The following is a 17,819-nucleotide window of genomic DNA, read 5'->3' on the forward strand; positions in this document are numbered from 1 at the left end:
GCACCACCGCACCTGGCTAATTTTTAGAGACAGAGTTTCACTATGTTACCCAGGCTGGTCTCGAACACCTGGGCTCAAGTGATCTCCCCACCTTGGCTTCTGAAAATGGTAGGATTACAGGCATGAGCCACCATGCCCAAAGTTTTATTTTTAATTGACAAATGATTGTGTATATTTATGGGGTACAGTGTGATGTTTTGATACATGTATACATTGTGGAATGATCAAATCAGGCTAATTAATGTATCTGTCACCCAAATATTATTTCTTTTTGGTGAGAGCATTTAAGATCTCTTTTAGCTGTTTTGAAATAAACAATACAGTATTGACCGGACACAGTGGCTCATGCCTGTAATCCCGGCACTTTGGGAGGCCAAGATGGGTAGATCACTTGAGGTCAGGAGTTCGAGATCAAGCGACCCACCTCTACTAAAAATAAAAAAATTAGCTGAGCGTGGTGGTGGGCGCCTGTAATCCCAGCTACTTGGGAGGGTGAGGCACGAGAATTGCTTGAACCCGGGAGGTGGAGGCTGCAGTGAGCCAAGATCGTACCTCTGCACTCCAGCCTGGGCAACAGAGTGAGACTCAGTCTCCAAAAATAAAATAAAATTAAATAAATAAAATAATTTTTTAAAGTTATTAATTCTAGTTGCAGTGCTATGCAGATCTCCAGAAGTTACTCCTCCTGTTTAACTGAATCTTCGTACCCTTTGACCAGTGCCTACCCTTTCCCCAGGTCCCTCTGTCTCCCAGCCTCTGGTAACCACCTTTCTATTCTCTGCTTCTGTTGTGAGTTCAACTTGTTTAGATTCCACATATAAGTGAGATCATGCTCTCTTTATGTGCGTGGCTTATTTCACTTAGCCATAATGTCCTTCAGGTTCATCCATGTTGTGGCAAATGGTAAGATTTCCTTCTTTTAAAGCCTGCATAGTATTTCATCATGTACATATACTGGTTGTTTTTAAAGTGATATGGCATTGCCTAAAAATAATATGGAAAGCTTTGGACACTCTTTATCCCTTTGCCAAATGCCCATGTCTAATCAAGGGTTGAGGGAATAAAACCTTAATAAACTGAGAACTCTGAAATGTCTTTCAGGGCAGAAACTGTGATTTTGTCAGGCTGCATGCCCTAGGCACCCAGTAGGTGCCAGAGGAATAGTCAGCTACATGACAGTTACCAGTTTCCAGTAGTTCAATACATCTAATGGAAGGACTAGTTGGAGAGACAGGTGCTTGCAGACCCTGCAGTGGAAGCCATGGCCCTGCACCTCTGTGCCTTGGTGCTTTTAGAAGGCAGCGCTGTCAGAGTTAAATGGTATCAACTTCCAATACCTTGTAAACTCTATTTCATGTCAGTTTTCAAAAACATACTCAACTAAATCTCACATGTCTACACTTATTTTTCAGCTACCTTTCCACATTCTGTAGTTTATCAAAATTAGAGAACAGTGAAGGAACTTAGCATTCTAACATCATTTTTTTAATATTGTGGCAAAAACACATAGCATAAAATTTACTCTTAACCATTTCTAAACATATAGAGTTCAGTAGTTTAAGTATATTCTATTCACATTGTTGTACAACCAGTATCTAGAACCTTCCATCTTGCAAAGGTGAAACTGTATTTGTTAAACAACTCTCCACCTCCCCCAGCCCATCACAGCCACCACTCTACTTTGTGTCTCTGTGAGTTTTTTACCTCTTTAGAGATCTCATGTAAGTAGAATCATATAGTATTTGTCTTTTTGTGACTGGCTTATTTCACGTAGCATAATGTCCTCCAGGTTCACCCATGTTGTAGCATGTGTTAGAATAGCATTACCTTCCTTTTTAAGGATGAATATTGCTCCATTGTACGTATATACCACATCTTGTTTTTCCAGTCATCTGTCAGTGCACACTTAGGTTGCTTCTATGTTTTTTGCTATTGTGAATAATGCTGCAGTGAATATGGGTGGCCAAGTATTTATTCAAGACCCCGCTTTTAGTTATTTGGGGTATATATCCAGAAGCAGAATTTCTGGCTCATACAGTGATTGTATTTTTAATTTTTTGAGGAACTGCCCTACGTTTTTTCCACAGCTGCTGCACCATTGTACATTCATACCACAGTGCACAAGGTTTCCAGAATTGTTCTACATCATCACCAATACTTGTTTTTTGTTTGTTTTTTGTTTTTTTTAGATGGAGTCCCACTCTGTCACCCAGGCTGAAGTGCTGTGATGCAATTTCAACTCACTGCAACCTCCGCCTCCTCGGTTCGAGCGATTCTCCTGCCTCAGCTTCCTGAGTAGCTGGGATTACAGGCCTGTGCCACCACACCTGGCTTATTTTTGTATTTTTAGTAGAGATGGGGTTTCACTATGTGGGCCAGGCTGATCTTGAACTCCTGACCTTAGGTGATCCGCCCACCTCGGCCTCCCAAATTGCTGGGATTACAGGCATGAGCCATCGCACCCAGCCAGTACTTGTGGAAGGACTAGCTAGAGAGACAGGTGCTTGCAAACCTGGCAGTGGAAGCCATGGCCCTGCATGTCTGGGTCTTGGTGCTTTTTCTATAGTAGCTTTTTTTTTTTCTTTTTTTTTTAAATAGTAGCCATCGTAAGGGGTATGAGTTGAACATCTTCTCATATGCTCGTTGGCCACTCGTTGATCATTTTTGTAGAAATCTATTCAAGTCCTTTGCCCATTCTAAAGATGAGGTTATTTGGTTTTTGTAGTTGGGTTTAGTTCTTTATATAGATAATCCCTCTACTTAGTGTCATTTTGAATAGTGGAGTGGATGATAGGAAGCATATCTTTTTAGATCCACATGAAAATCTAAAATAGCCACAGGCTAAAAAATGGTTATAGGCTAAAATGGCTCCAGTAAATGGAGAAATTTGAGTGACCACAGTGTTTCTTCCTCTTGTTTCCGGTTTAGTTCAAGTGACAGCTGTTTTATCACATCAAATCAGTCCTTGTACCGTGGTATCAAACTTGCCATCTTTACTTTCCCAATTTCCTTCAAATATCTTTGAAATGGATTATACTCAGGTCCATCCAGTCCCAAGCTGCCAATCTTAACAGTCTGCCGTGCTCAGGTTGTGTGGGTCTGAGTATTTCTAAAGTCACCACTGCTGTGGCCTGCTCATTTGTTGGAGCTCATTGCAGAAGTCTGCTGCCTACTTCATTGGAGATGCAAAGGTGACTGTGTCCCATCTCTGTGACCTGGGGAGTGGTATGAGATGACAGATCATGCATGTGTGCACACACCCACCTATGGCAGCGTGTCCCCTGCTTTCCTCATCCCTGACAGCAAAATCTCTTCAGCAGTGAAGGTTTTAGCTGGGGATTGCAGCTCCTCTTCTCTATTTCGTGTCCACTTTATTTCTGTTCTAGGATCCTTAATAGGCAGAAGCATCTACATTCAGACTGAAGCTAAGACTGCCCCCCGCCAAATCCATGTGCACCCCTGAACTCCTGCCCCCAGCTGCTGCTCAGGCCTCTGCTGTCCCTACAGGTGCTGTACCTGGTGGAGAAGGGAGCCGTGATCGAGCATGTGGACCACAGTGGGATGCGGCCCTTGGACAGAGCCATCGGCTGCCGAAACACGTCCGTAGTGGTGGCGCTACTCAGAAAGGGAGCCAAATTAGGTCAGTGAGCACTGCCTCCCTTGAGCAGGAGGAGGGGTGAGCTCCCGATTGTAGAAGCCTAGAGAGCACAGAGAGTGACCTGCTCCCAGGTTAGGAAGTAAGATGTCAGATGTTTGCACATCTCTCTCTCAGTCTCACTTAATCATCATTATACACAATGTGTAAGTAGCTCACGGTGTTTCTGGCAGAGGGTGTGGAAAGCAGAGACTGGTGTTGAAGGACAGTCTGGAGTGGTATCAGTGGCCAGGAACCATGCCAGAGAGTAGTTGGCTCAGCCTCTTGCTGTGGGGTGGGGCCGGGCGGTGCTGCTGAAAGCTCTCCAGGTGACTCTGAGCAGCAGCGGAGGCTGAGCCACTCTTCTAGAGCAGCCAGTCAGCTGTGTGGGGAAGTGGCCACCACAGCAAGTTTCTGTGAAGTAGTAGTAGTATGATTTCATGGAGACAAACTAGGACGATACTTGAGGATCATGGAAGGGCTCCTGAGTAGGGAAAGCCCTTTCCACGTGGCTGGCTTTGACACAACACACCATTCCAGATGTGGGGAGGGTCCCTATTTTGGTTCAATGTGTGGGGCCCTTGGTCAAGATTAGCTCTGGGTAGGGCACTGGGAGGGAAATGCTATTCACTAGTACTGTCAAGCAGTGAACAGTGCCAGGAACTATCCAAGCAGTTTCACCTTCTGCCTTAATCCCTACCACAGCCCTGAAAGTCTCAGTGACAATCCCATGATTTTACAGATGAGGAAACCAAGGCACCCAGCAGCTAAATGGCTTCCCCTAGGACTGCTGTGTGGTACTCGCCATGGGGACCTGGCAGGCTGGCTCCAGGGCTGTGCTCTTCAGCACTCCTCCCACAGTGTCCCGAGAGTTCAGGCAGGTGGCCGAGCTGTAGGGTAGGAGAGAGAAGCCATGACATCTGGGAGTAGAGCGCAGTGACAGGGTGGAGGGACTGCATGCTGAGAACACATGCCTGCACGGTGGCTGCTGCAGGAACTGAGGAGGTTGTGCTGAGGCCTCATTTAATCAGTTTCCCTCACATCCCACTCGGAAGGGAGGGATGAGTCTTCGCTGCTTGGATGCCTTTGTTTCTCATTACTTTTTTCAGTAAAATAACAAGGACAGATTCGAGTGCCCAGGTCAGTGGAAAGGATTAGCAACTGAGCCTCGCCAGCGTCCTGCTCCCAGCTGGGCTCCTGCTGGTGCTGATCTCCAGCTGTGGGGCCATGGAGGAATTGGGATCCTTTCCCTGGGGCCTCTGAAGCGCCTCTGAATGCGTGTTTGTTTTGCAGGAAATGCTGCTTGGGCGATGGCCACTTCCAAACCTGATATCTTGATTATACTTTTACAGAAATTAATGGAGGAAGGAAATGTGATGTACAAAGTAAGTGGTGCCGCCCTTTTCTTTGCCATTGAAACTGCCTCGGAGCACGCTCTTAACTGGGTATATAATGGCCATAGCTGTGCTACTGCACAGAATCCATGTAATAGAAGTGCCAAAAGGTGGCTGGGTGTGGTGGCTCACGCCTGTAACCCCAGCACTTTGGGAGGCCGAGGTGGGCGGATCACTTGAGGCCAGGAATTCTAGATCAACCTGGCCAATATGGCAAAACCCCATCTCTACTAAAAATACAAAAATTAGCCAGGTGCCTGTAATCCCAGCTACTCGGGAGGCTGAGGCAGGAGAATTGCTTGAATCCAGGAGGCAGAGGTTGCAGTGAGCTGAGATCGCACCACTGCACTCCAGCCTCAGCAACAGAGTGAGACTCAGTCTCAAAAGAAAAAAAAAAAGTGCCAAGAGGGGCTGACCTGGCTTCATGCCCACATTGTTGGCTTAATATCTTACCGGCAGAATCTTAAAGGTAGAAAGCACCTCTCTTTGTGTCTGAGAACCATTATTTCTGAGCTAATTCTTGAGGCTGTAGTGATGCTTACTGTCTGAAGCCATGCGTGAAGCCGAGTCACCTCTAGGTAAACTGAACGTCATAGAGGAGGTTCCTCAGCCTTTCATGTTCTGAGTTCAGAACACCATGCTGAGGCACCGTCATGAGATGTGGGAGAGGAACACCCAGCAGATGTTTCTAGAAGAAAAGGGTCATTCTGTCTCCTAAGCCTTTCCTATCTAATTTTTAGTATCTATGAATTTCTAGAATTTGAAACCTGTTTTAGAGATATTTTTACTTAATATAGTCAAGTAACACCTCAGTTACTCAGGAGACTGAATTAATTTTTTCCATTTTCCCTTGGAAGTGGAAATACGATTTTCAGATCAATAAACTTCACTTTAAATTTTTTTAAAATAAGACAACAGTTTAGGTCAGAGGTCAGCAAACTTTTTCTGTAAAGGGCCAGACAGTAAATGTTTTAGGCTTTGCAGACCGTGTGGCCTCTGTCACAACTCCCCAGTGCTGCTGTGGGGGCACAAAAGCAGCCCCAGATAGCACAGAGTGAATGAGCACAGCTGTGTCCCAATAAAACTTTATTTGTAAACACAGGTGGTCAGCCAGACTTGGCCTCCAAGCTATAGTTTGCCAACCCCTGCTTTAGATAGATATGCAGGCCATTTGCATAGGTCACTATTCTTTGAAGCTCTGTGACCAGACAGAATTAAAAGATTATAGGGGAAACTAGATTATGACCATGTTCATCCTTTTTACTGTTAGGCACCTGTACTTGCTATGTTGTAGATTTTTTCCTTCTCATTTTTTTTTAATAGTAACAAATAAATAGGCAATATAGCATGACCCAGCAGGGTTCCTGGCTTGGAATCAGTTTGAAATTGAGTTGAGAGTGTGTATTGTTGTGGCTTTGAAGTGCTTTTAATATGGATTTTGGTAGGCAATTATGTCGGAAATACGAAGCCATTTTCAACAGGCTTTATACCTGCTGTGCAGTGGGACTGACTGAGCAAATGGATTTTTTTAGCTTTGAAAATGATGTGTGGTGCTGTTCTGATTTTTAAATCCCATGTTTTAGTTCCTCTTAGAAGAAAAATTATTCTGCAGCAAACTCTCTAGGTTCATCTACAAGAGGCTACTTGTCCTAGGAATAGGATCAGTTTTTTCATCTGATTTCTGTTATGCTTAGCATTAAAATATCTTTAGATATGAGATCATTCTTGAAATAATTTTCAAAAATACATACCAGAAGATAATCTGATACATTAAGTTTGATAGTTATCAATCTAGCAGTTCACAGACTCTTTCTCACGGTGTAACCACAGGATGCGGGTGCGTATGAGGACAGTGAAACCCACGTGCGTCAGCCCAGTTAGTGAACTAGCTCCCACCTCGACACTTATTTGGATGCTTTCAATGTTCTGTCATGGGTTTGCAGGGGGGAGTAAACTCCCCAGGGTGTTCCAGGTGTGGGAGGGTATTCATCTTACAGCCTCTGAAAAAGGACAAATGTTTGTGATTTTTGAATCCTAGAAAGGGAAGATGAAAGAGGCAGCCCAGAGGTACCAGTATGCCTTAAGGAAGTTTCCTCGAGAAGGATTCGGAGAGGACATGAGACCCTTCAATGAATTAAGGGTTTCCCTCTATCTCAATCTGTCTCGATGCCGAAGAAAAACAAATGTAAGCTGTGCCCCTTTATTCCAACCCAGTCTTCCAGCAACAGAGCCCTTCCCCAGCGGTGAAGGCCCGCCCTTCTCCAGACCAAATCCTGGGCCCTCCTGTCCAATCTGCTTGCACATTTACATGAACCTGGCATGTGGGAAACAGCTCCTATCCATGACCATCGTTTGGTCACTGCTGCTATGCTCCTCGCATGATGTTGAAGGAATGCACTTGGGTTTCATTTCCTTGGCCTCAGTGATGAGAAGCAAATGCAGATTGTTCCTCTGCAGCTTCCCAACAGTGATGCTGCCAGCACTGCCATCCCCAGATTCACGAGAGTCCAACCCAAGCCTAGTGTGGTGGGCCTGCCTTCTGTTAGATTTGCTCAGAGGATCTGCCAGTAACTCGTTTCTAACCAGTCGTGGGGAACTCATAGTCAATTTGTAACTAGTAGATCCGTTTCAGTTGTACTTCCTACCTTTTTTTTTTAACTGCATCCTCCTGCCCCAGTCTGTTGAGCTGCCTGCTTCTGTGCCCTGCTGCCAGAATGGATGCAGCGTCTGCATTCCTCTCTGAGGCTGCCTCTCCACTGGGGTGTGAGGTTCCACCCTCTGGCCTTCTGGGGCACTGTTACTACCACTGTTTTCTGTAGTGGATTATTCTCCTAATGATATTAATCAACTGTCATTATCTCCTCACTTTAAAAATGAACAGAAAACAGACCTTTCCCTTCCTCCCTCTCTGGCTGTGCCTTAGGGCGCTTCTACCCTTTCTAACAAAGCTAGAAGGGCTTCCCATAATCGTGTGTCCACAGTGCTTCTGACTCCTGTATTTCTTGTTGACACCAGGACTTTGGCATGGCAGAGGAATTTGCTTCCAAGGCTCTCGAAATGAAGCCCAAGTCCTATGAAGCCTTTTATGCCAGAGCAAGAGCAAAGAGAAACAGCAGGTACTGTCCATAGTTATCTTTGTGTGTAGAGAAGACTTTTTTCCTATGGGATCAAACCTGTCTGTCGAATTTGGGGAGGTTTTGCTGTAGAGAGGCTCAGGTGCCTCTCATCCTTTTAAATACTGAATTAGTATTACTACCTACTTCCAAGAGGCATGGCAGTGGACATTATCAGTGATGAGTAAACTTCTATTTTCTCCTGACATCTCAGTAATTATTCCTTCCCACCCTTCCCCCCAGGTGCAACATGAACTTACTGCAACATGAACTTCCTACCTAGTTTAGTCCGTATTTCAGGGAAACTGCCAACTAGGGGCATTAGGAAATTCAGGGGAGGGGAAGAGTGATATAAGCCTGTTGAATGAGAGGTGGGCACAGTGTTACCATGGGATGGTAACAATATTAAAAGGATTCTGGTGTCCACTGATTCATGCTTCCCCTTATTCCTGGCCCAGTGGTCTTTATGGAGAGCAGGGCTGTGGAGTCACACCCATCTAGGTTAGAATTTAGCACTGCCACTTAGCTGAGTAACTCTGGGCTGGTTAAATGGGTCCTGGCCACCACCGTAGTATTCAAAACTCACTTGCTAACTTCTCTTTCCTTTGAGCACAGCTCTTTTATGAACAGTTACACTCTGAGCATGTTTGTGTGTGACTTGTAATGTTACCTTACATTTTCCTACGAAGGCAATTCGTGGCAGCTCTCGCTGACCTGCAAGAGGCTGTGAAACTCTGTCCCACCAATCAGGAAATCAAAAGGCTTCTGGCCCGTGTAGAAGAGGAGTGCAAGCAACTCCAGAGGAGTCAACAGCAAAAACAGCAGGGCCTGCCACCAGCTCCACCCAATGACTCTGAGAACGAAGAGGACGCCCCAACCCCTGGCTTAAGTGACCACTTTCACCCTGAGGAGACTGAAGAGGAAGAAACTTCTCCCCAGGAAGAATCTGTTTCCCCGACTCCCAGATCCCAGCCATCCTCATCTGTCCCTTCCCCATACATCCGAAACCTTCAAGAAGGGTTACAGTCCAAAGGAAGGCCGGTATCGCCACAGAGCAGGGCAGGAATCGGCAAGCCCCTGAGAGAGCCTGTGGCCCAGCCAGGGTTGGTCCTGCAGCCCTCCAAGCAGGCCCAGATCGTGAAAACCAGCCAGCACCTGGGCTCTGGCCAGTCGGCCTTGAGAAATGGCAGCACAAAAGTTCAGATCTCTTCTCAGAACCCTCCTCCGAGTCCCATGCCAGGGAGAATCGCTGCCACACCTGCTGGGAGCAGAACCCAGCATTTAGAGGGAACAGGTACTTTCACTACTGGAGCTGGTTGTGGCCACTTTGGGGATCGGCTGGGCCCCAGCCAGAATGTCCGCCTGCAGCGCGGTGAGAGTGGCTCTGCGCACCCTTTACCAAATAAGACGAAAACCACAGAGAGGCTTCTGTCCCATTCCTCCATGCCTGTGGACGCAGCCCCTCCAAACCAAGGTGGGCTGGCGACCAGCAGCGACATGAGACACCCAGCTTCCCTCACTAGCTCAGGCTCTTCTGGTTCTCCATCCAGCAGCATAAAGATGTCAAGTTCAACCAGTAGTTTGACTTCGAGCAGCAGTTTTTCAGATGGCTTCAAGGTCCAAGGACCAGATACTCGAATTAAAGACAAGGTTGTAACCCACGTTCAGGGCGGTACAGCGGAGCACAGACCCCGCAACACGCCATTCATGGGCATCATGGATAAGACCGCGAGGTTCCAACAGCAGAGCAATCCTCCAAGCCGCGCCTGGCACTGTCCGGCCCCAGAGCGGCTGCTGGCAAACACATCTGCAGCTGGCCTGCAGTCCGCTGCCACTGAGAAGCCCTCCCTCGTGCAAGCGGGAGGATGTAATAACCAAGCCAAAACCTGTTCCGTTTCTACCCTGAGTGCAAGTGTCCACAATGGGGCACAGGTGAAGGAGCTAGAAGAAAACAAGTGCCAAATTCCAGTCCACTGTCAAGAGAACAGGATAACTAAGACTGTGTCTCACCTATACCAGGAAAGTATCTCCAAACAGCAGCCTCATATCAGTAATGAAGCCCACAGGAGCCACCTCACTGCAGCCAAACCAAAGCGATCATTCATAGAGTCAAATGTGTGAGCCTTAAGAAAGCTCCATTTGTGGAATTGGGAAAAGTGTGTTTAATCCTGGTGGTAAATTAAATAGTTTTTTCATCAGAAAAATTATTTTTTAGCCCTTTTTTTTCCTTTGGGGTGGATCTGATGCCATTGATATATCTAAAATGCGGGATAAAACTTCTTTAATAGCTAGAAGTCACCATAAATAAGAATGCTAAACAGAATTGAAAACTATATCAACTTAAAATTTTGAGACAGCCCAGAAGACATTAATGACTTTCAGTTACGAAATTGTTTGGCTTTTGCCACTTTCCTCCTTGCCTTTGCTATGTGGTAAAATCACAGTACCTACTTAGAGAATAAATGTGTCTGTTGTTAAAGAGTGACAGGTTTAACTCATGCCCAAGTGATGTACATCCGAGGGATGTATTCTGGAAACAATGGAATTTTACAGTTACAGTTCCATTGAGTCAAATCCCATTTAATATATACATAAAAATTAAGTTCTGAGTGATTTCTAGCTAAATATAAGTGTGACTGTAAACGCAGCCAATTTTTTTAAGCAAAATATGAGGACACTTAAGTATTGTTCCCTTCATAGCAGTTTCTATAAAGGGATTAAACACTTATTTCTGTGTTATGGTTCTTATTCATATATTTTTATAGCACCTTTTTTTGGAACCTATATTTGTGCTTGAAGGTGTTTTTGATATTTGGAAACAGTATAAGCCATTTGGAATCATGATTGGTGGTCAAGTGGATTCAAGCTAAATTTTAGCTAAGACCAGCATTTTTAGTGGCGCTTAAAAGTTAGCTCTCACCTGGTTTCCAAACTGCTTTTAACAATGATAGTGCTCTGGAACAATCCTTCCAAGCTCCTCTAAGGACAATATTTAATTCAGATACTAAAGATAGGACTGGTTGTTGCTTTTGTTTTGTTGTACAATTAGTACTTTATAGTCACATGTTGTATATATTAAATAGCCCAGTTTTATTCAGACTTGTAAATAGAACTATTTCAATGTAGTTAATCTAAAAACAAAAAAGAAAACCCCAGTCATGATTTGCATGTTCTCTATAAGCTTCATCCATGCTGGTTATTGCACTGAATGATGTATTATTATGGCATGTTAACAGTATACCAGTAACAGCACTTTATCTCATTTATATGAACACCTTTGAGGTGCTACTTAAGTTCAAGCTGATGTATTGATTCATTTGTAAAGATAAGGTACACGAATGAACCTTGGTTTAAAGGTATTTTTATATGAAAATGGTGTCTTATTGGAAGATGTTAAAATGCTAATTTGAGAGAGGTAGGAGTGTATTTGTTTTATATGTTGGGATGTGAAATTTATTTTCTAAAATTGAGGAGAAGGAAGTTATATATTTGCAGAATGTTTTAAAATGAATCGTTGTAATGAAGTTCCTGTGAACATCATTATGGTTTTGTACAAATAGGAACCTCTGATGTCATTCTTCAATGGTTGTTCCTGTGTGTACAATTGTACTTCGTATGGACAGCTTTATCATTTTTATAGGCTTTCCATGAGTTTTGCTGTAACTACTATGGCTTATTTATTTTCTTTAATATTTGTGAAAGTCTTACTCTTTTGTTAGTTTTGTTTCTGCACAACTACTGTACTTTTCCATATGGAATAAAGACTATTAATAGAATGTGTTCTGCACTAAATGAGTCAGTGGATAAGTAGAGAACAGCCTGATGACAGCTATCTCTGTTGCTTTTAATCCTTGTTACCCTAGAGGGAATAGTGAAAAGCATATTTTATATTAACACTACAAAATGCATATTTAATTTCGTTTTATAATTTCAGAATAAGGGTGACAGCTGCTAGAAATTCCACAATACTCAAGGGCCAAATTAGTCTTTTTGCCTCAAATAGAAAGCAAGCATGCAGGAAAGCAATACATACTTCCTATGTGTTTCAAGACATCTTGGTGCCTGTTGTTACTGGCAGCAGGACATCTTTACTACTGCAACTCTCAAACACTTTGGCAACACACTGAACACTGTTATGACAGTTTGTTCTTTAACACATTTGTATTATCTTTCAGTTAAAAGTATGTTTGTCTTTATGCCTACACTTTTCAAAGTAATATGAGAGAGAACATTAAACTGTGTTGTATTGTGTTAACATTCTTGGAATCTTAAACATCATAATACCTCAGGTTATTATCTAGTCACTGCTATTGCTAGCAAGACTAAGTAGTTTCAGTCCTTTAGAGCTTTATATTCAATGGAAGGCTAAAAACAAAAATGGGATGGGAAGGAAAGTATCGCCTAATACATAATTCTTGTCATTAGATGATGATTTTTCCTGTAAAGGAGCTAATAAGAATCTTCTCGTAAGTTATTGTACATTATGATTTTGATATATACTTAGTAAAGGTAAGTGAGGTACTTGGCCCAGCCAGGAAGAGGTAACACATCCATAGGAAGCTCATGGTCAGTCCCGACAGGACTGGGTGGTGGGTAGGTGTTGCTGCTCCACATTGCCCTGAACTAACAAACAGTGGGGTCTGGAGTGCACAGCATGGGGGCTGTGTCGTGTCCCCTGTTACTGATGGTTTTGGTTTGCTTGTATGGAAGAGAGTTGTTCAGCTTTGGTTTGCTTTATACAAAAAGAGGGGTGTCAGTTAGGTAAATTATTGGCATCTTAGTTTTCAGCAGTTTTGTTTTACAAGAAACTATTCTGGTAAAGTATAAAAGAAAGCAAAATACTGGCTGGGCGTGGTGGCTCACGCCTGTAATCCCAGCCCTTTGGGAGGTCAAGGTGGGCGGATCATGAGGTCAGGAGATAGACACCATCCTGGCCAACATGGTGAAATCCCATCTCTACTAAAAATACAAAAATTAGCTGGGTGTGGTGGTGTGTGCCTTTAGTCCCAGCTACTCAGGAGGCTGAGGCAGGAGAATCGCTTGAACCCAGGGGGCAGAGGTTGCAGTGAGCCGAGATCATGCCACTGCACTCCAGCCTGGCAACAGAGCAAGACTCCGTCTCCAAAAAAAAAAAAGCAAAATACCTTAACACTTCTTTTAAAAATGCCTTTTTGCGTTTTCTAGCAATGACTTTGAATGATTTTAGTAACTTTTATTTAAAAAACAGCTAACCTCAATTGGAAAATAAGTCTGTTTATCGAAACAGAGACAGTTGGACCAATGTAAGTTCTTTCAAGTTTAAAAAGTGTTCTGTTGAAATTAGCATACTTTCCCTAAACAGTACAACAGAAAAACGGCTGGGCCTGGTGGCTCACGCCTGTAATCCCAACACCTTGGGAGGGTGAGACAGGTAGATCATGAGCTCAGGAGTTCGAGACCAGCCTAGCCGACATGGTGAAACCTTGTCTCTACTAAAAATACAAAAAGTTGCTGGGCGTCATGGCACGCACCTGTAATCACAGCTACTACCAGGGAGGCTGAGGCAGGAGAACTGCTTGAACCCAGGAGGCGGAGGTTGTAGTGAGCCAAGATCACACCACTGCACTCCAGTCTGGGCGACAGACTGAGACTCTAAAAGAATACAACAGAAAAACACCAAGAACATGCTTCCAGCCTTTCTAGTCCTCAATAGTAAGAATGTGAGAAGCATGTCATATGAATAAAAAAGTTTTCTAGAACCATTTATCATGAATCCTAGTTATGACGTAAAGGTTAACAAAGTTTAGTAATACACTAAGTTAAAATGTTTACAAAGAATTAAAAAGAAATGGTGTTTGGAGATTTCCATGTTAGCAAGGCTTGCTGCCTTTCTGTGAACATGCGGCATATTAGCTATGAGTTTATAAAATGCGTAGTCAGCCTTTTCCTATATTTACATTGCTTTTCCCTTTTTATTTCCAAGTTTCAGCATTCTTGAACAATTCTCCATTGTGAGTTTTGGGGGTAACAGTGCAAAGAAGGGTGCAGGCCCAGAGACCCAGCCTGCACTGATGGTGCAGTTCTAACAAGCTTCCCGCGGACAGCTTCCAAATGTAACAACTTTGGACAGGCAAGTAAGAAGTTAGCACCACCTTCACTTCCTGAACCTGAAGTTTTTTTCTGGAGTGAACATATCAGGCTATTGTGTAAAGATGCCTTTGTATAGTTACTCCAGCTTAGAATTATATGTGAGAACTTTTAATAATTCTTCATTCTGAAGGGAGGCTAGAGTTTGCCACTTTATATATTTCAGCAAAGTCAACTTATTCAGGATTCATTTCACCTAATCTGTACCTTATTTGGAAAATAAGAAAGAAAATCATTATCCTGAAAACTTAAAATCCAAAAAAATTGCTTAAATATCTGAAGTGATTTTTCTCAATTTAATCATAAACAATCTACAACCATTTTGCTACAAATTCTCTTTAAAAGGGCTCCAAAGAGTTATTGAATAAATGGCTATTAACTAGAATGTAAACATCTATTATTCTAGAGTAGTCCAATCTTCAGTTATAGAGATGACCTACATCTAACAAGAATAAATGTGGGCACTGTTGGGAATGATATTAAGAGGAATTTTAAAAAATTAGGGCACTGCAATTTAAAGTATAACTTTATTTCTACATAGCTGAAGACTTTTTTCACTAGTACAAAAAGGCTTTTATAGTAAGTCCATGTGTTTTTAAAGAATGAAAATTCACAATGTTTATAGGTAACTAAATTTAAGTTTACCTTTTTCCTGTATTGCTTTTAATAATGTCTGATTGGCCGGGCGCGGTGGCTCAAGCCTGTAATCCCAGCACTTTGGGAGGCCGAGACGGGTGGATCATGAGGTCAGGAGATCGAGACCATCCTGGCTAACACGGTGAAACCCCGTCTCTACTAAGAAATACAAAAACTAGCCGGGCGAGGTGGTGGGCGCCTGTAGTCCCAGCTACTCGGGAGGCTGAGGCCGGAGAATGGCGTGAACCCGGGAGGCGGAGCTTGCAGTGAGCTGAGATCCGGACACTGCACTCGAGCCTGGGCTACAGAGCGAGACTCCGTCTCAAAAATAATAATAATAATAATAATAATAATGTCTGATTAATATTTACCTGTAAATCATTCAAATGAGACCACGGAAAATATAAACAATACACTATCAACAATTTTACTTTTGGTGTGTCTCCAGCCATCTATTGATGGCCATTTTCAGAGTCCTATTTGGTGTTAGTACCGCTGAAGGAAGAACAAGATTTGTCATGGGACTTGTACGTTTCTTTTTGCTGATCCAATTTTCTATTGCTTCCTTTTCATATGAATAGCCATCTAAAAAAAAATTGCACAAATTACATGACGTAGGAGAGGGAAATGAGGATTATCAAAATGAAGTGAATGTAAAAACTCCTTGCAGAGGCCTTTACTATGACTTAAGGGTTATTCCTGTCTTGTACCACCACCCCCAAAAATCTCTCTACCACAACATCTGAAATGCATTGATTGGATGGAGATATATGAAGCAAAAATTACCCAGAAGCGTAACATTATAAACTCTTTGAACAATACCACTGAGACCGGGATCCTGTCAAATTCAGACACAGTGGAAGAGAAGAAAGGAACAGAGCTAGGTAGAGTGGGAGTGAGGATAAACTGCCCATCAGAGCTGTTGAAAAGAGCCTTATGACTCAGCAAAACTTTCCAACACCTTGAAAAGTCAGGAAAACGGATAGATACCCTGAGATGACAGAATTTACTCCACTAAGGATTTGACAGTGAAGGGACTTAGGTTATGTTTTGAGACCAAGTCTCATGCTGTTGCCCAGGCTGGAGTGCACTGGCGAGATCTCAGCTCACTGCAAGCTCCACCTCCCAGGTTCAAGAGATTCTCCTGCCTCAGCCTCCCGTGTAGCTGGAACTACAGGCGCCCGTCACCTCACCCGGCTAATGTTTTGTATTTTTAGTAGAGTTTCACTGTGTTGGCCAGGCTGGTCTCGAATTCCTGACCTCAGGTGATCCACCCGCCTAGGCCTCCCAAAGTGCTGGGATTACAGGCGTGAGCCACCATGCCCAGACGCTAAGGTTTTTTTTAAAACCATATTCTTGCAAAATTACTTGCCTTTATACAGGTAAAGATTGGACTTTTGCTTCACTACTTTTTTATACTTGTAGCTCTTTCTCAAGCTGAAAATCTGGGTTCCTGATTTCATTTACACATTTAATCTATAGTACATGTCATTGTTTCAGAATAATGCCAGTATATTTACTAACATAAAATTGAAAGAAATGTTAAGATTACTTTATGGTTCTTTCTGTCATCAAGGTAGATTCACTAGAGTGGTCCCAAAATACTGTGTATGAAAACCACACCTACTGGGTTTCAAAGTAAAAACCATAGGCTGGACGTGGTGCCTCTCACCTGTGATCCCAGCACTTTGGGAGGCCAAGGCGGGTGGATCACTTGAGGGTCAGGTGTTTGAGACCAGCCTGGCCAACATGGCAAAACCCTATCTCTACTAAAAATATAAAAATTAGCCAGGCATGGTGGTGGGTGCCTGTAATTCCAGCTACTCAGGAGGCTGAGGCAGGAGAATCACTTGAGCCTGGGAGACGGACGTTCGGTGAACTAAGATTGCACCACTGCACTCCAGCCTGGGAGACAGAGTGAGACTCCATCTCAAAAAAAAGTTAAAACTATAAAACAAGGTACCTTCAGAGGGGTCTAATCTAACCTGTCCAATCCTTGTTCCCCACCCTTCCCATATAAGTTACTATGTGCAATCCATTTTCAAATATGTGTATGTGCACACAGTACATACACACACTACATAAAAGCTAGCATACTAGCCACACTGTTTTGCACCTTGGTGTGTTTATTTTCCCCACAGTACTCCACTGTAAAGATGTATTGATGGACAATCTTTGCCTTTTACAAAGTGCTGTACCAACAAAACCCCAAGAAAACCACACACACACAAAATACAAATAGTGCTACAATGAAGTCTTGTGCATGTGTCACTTTTGTTTTGGGGAGATTTTAGAAGTAGGAATGCTAAAGCAGCATATGTAATCTCACTAGATAGTTCCAGTTTCCTTCCATAGGAATTCTACGTTTTTCATTCTTACTAGCAATGTTTGAGAATGCCTTTTTCCCCTACAGCCTAACCAACAGTATATGTGGTCAAACTCTTGGATTTTTGCCAGTCTCTAGGTAAGCAATGGTACAATACATCAGATGGAGAATCTTTTTGTTCATATGTTTGAGCTATTTGCTTTTCTTTTTCCTGTGAGCTATTCATATTTTCTGCCCATTTTTCTATTAGGCTGTCCTTAAGATTTCATATATATGGAATATCAACACTAGATCAATTTCTCCCTTGACTCCCAGATAGCGAAGTTTTCCCAATTCTGTCAAGGAATTTACCTACACTGTCTTTGGAACTTTAAAAGTCTTTGAAGAGATGGGGTCCTGCTGGTCTCGAGCTCCTGGGCTCAAGTGACCCTCCTACATCAGCTTCCAGAATAGCTGGGACTCCAGGTGCAAGCTGCTGCGCTCTGCAGGTTTCCCTTTTTACGTCTGGGTTTCTGATTCATTTGAAATTTAAATGTACAGTATGCAGGATGGATCCAATTTTATCCTTTTCCACATGGTGGTTCCATTGT

At 43.2% G+C, this 17,819-nt stretch overlaps 2 protein-coding genes across 63 annotated transcripts in view; one reads left to right on the plus strand and one right to left on the minus strand.

Moving 5' to 3' along the window:
• The window catches only part of TANC1 (tetratricopeptide repeat, ankyrin repeat and coiled-coil containing 1), a 265,725-nt gene extending 253,808 nt beyond the window's left edge, over positions 1 to 11,917 (plus strand). For all 24 annotated transcript variants that reach the window (XM_001093218.4, XM_028830727.2, XM_077957059.1 and 21 more), the window contains 5 exons: positions 3,508 to 3,640; positions 4,928 to 5,019; positions 7,067 to 7,213; positions 8,044 to 8,144; positions 8,831 to 11,917. In XM_001093218.4, the coding sequence (XP_001093218.3) occupies positions 3,508 to 3,640; positions 4,928 to 5,019; positions 7,067 to 7,213; positions 8,044 to 8,144; positions 8,831 to 10,262 (1,905 nt within the window). In that variant the 3' untranslated portion in view covers positions 10,263 to 11,917. The remainder of the gene's footprint in view (positions 1 to 3,507; positions 3,641 to 4,927; positions 5,020 to 7,066; positions 7,214 to 8,043; positions 8,145 to 8,830) is intronic.
• WDSUB1 (WD repeat, sterile alpha motif and U-box domain containing 1) overlaps positions 1 to 17,819 on the minus strand; it is an 85,945-nt gene that overhangs the window by 20,602 nt on the left and 47,524 nt on the right. For 28 of the 39 annotated variants that reach the window (XR_013401790.1, XR_013401788.1, XR_013401789.1 and 25 more), the window contains one exon: positions 14,781 to 15,488. The exons of 10 other annotated variants lie outside the window; for them this stretch is intronic. Coding sequence is in view for 22 of the 29 variants with exons in the window: in XM_077956281.1 (XP_077812407.1) it covers positions 15,331 to 15,488 (158 nt within the window). In the remaining 7 variants the exon portion in view is untranslated. 39 annotated transcript variants of the gene reach the window in all.

This window comes from Macaca mulatta, chromosome 12 (assembly GCF_049350105.2).
Source record: "Macaca mulatta isolate MMU2019108-1 chromosome 12, T2T-MMU8v2.0, whole genome shotgun sequence".
NCBI classification, from domain to species: domain Eukaryota; kingdom Metazoa; phylum Chordata; class Mammalia; order Primates; family Cercopithecidae; genus Macaca; species Macaca mulatta.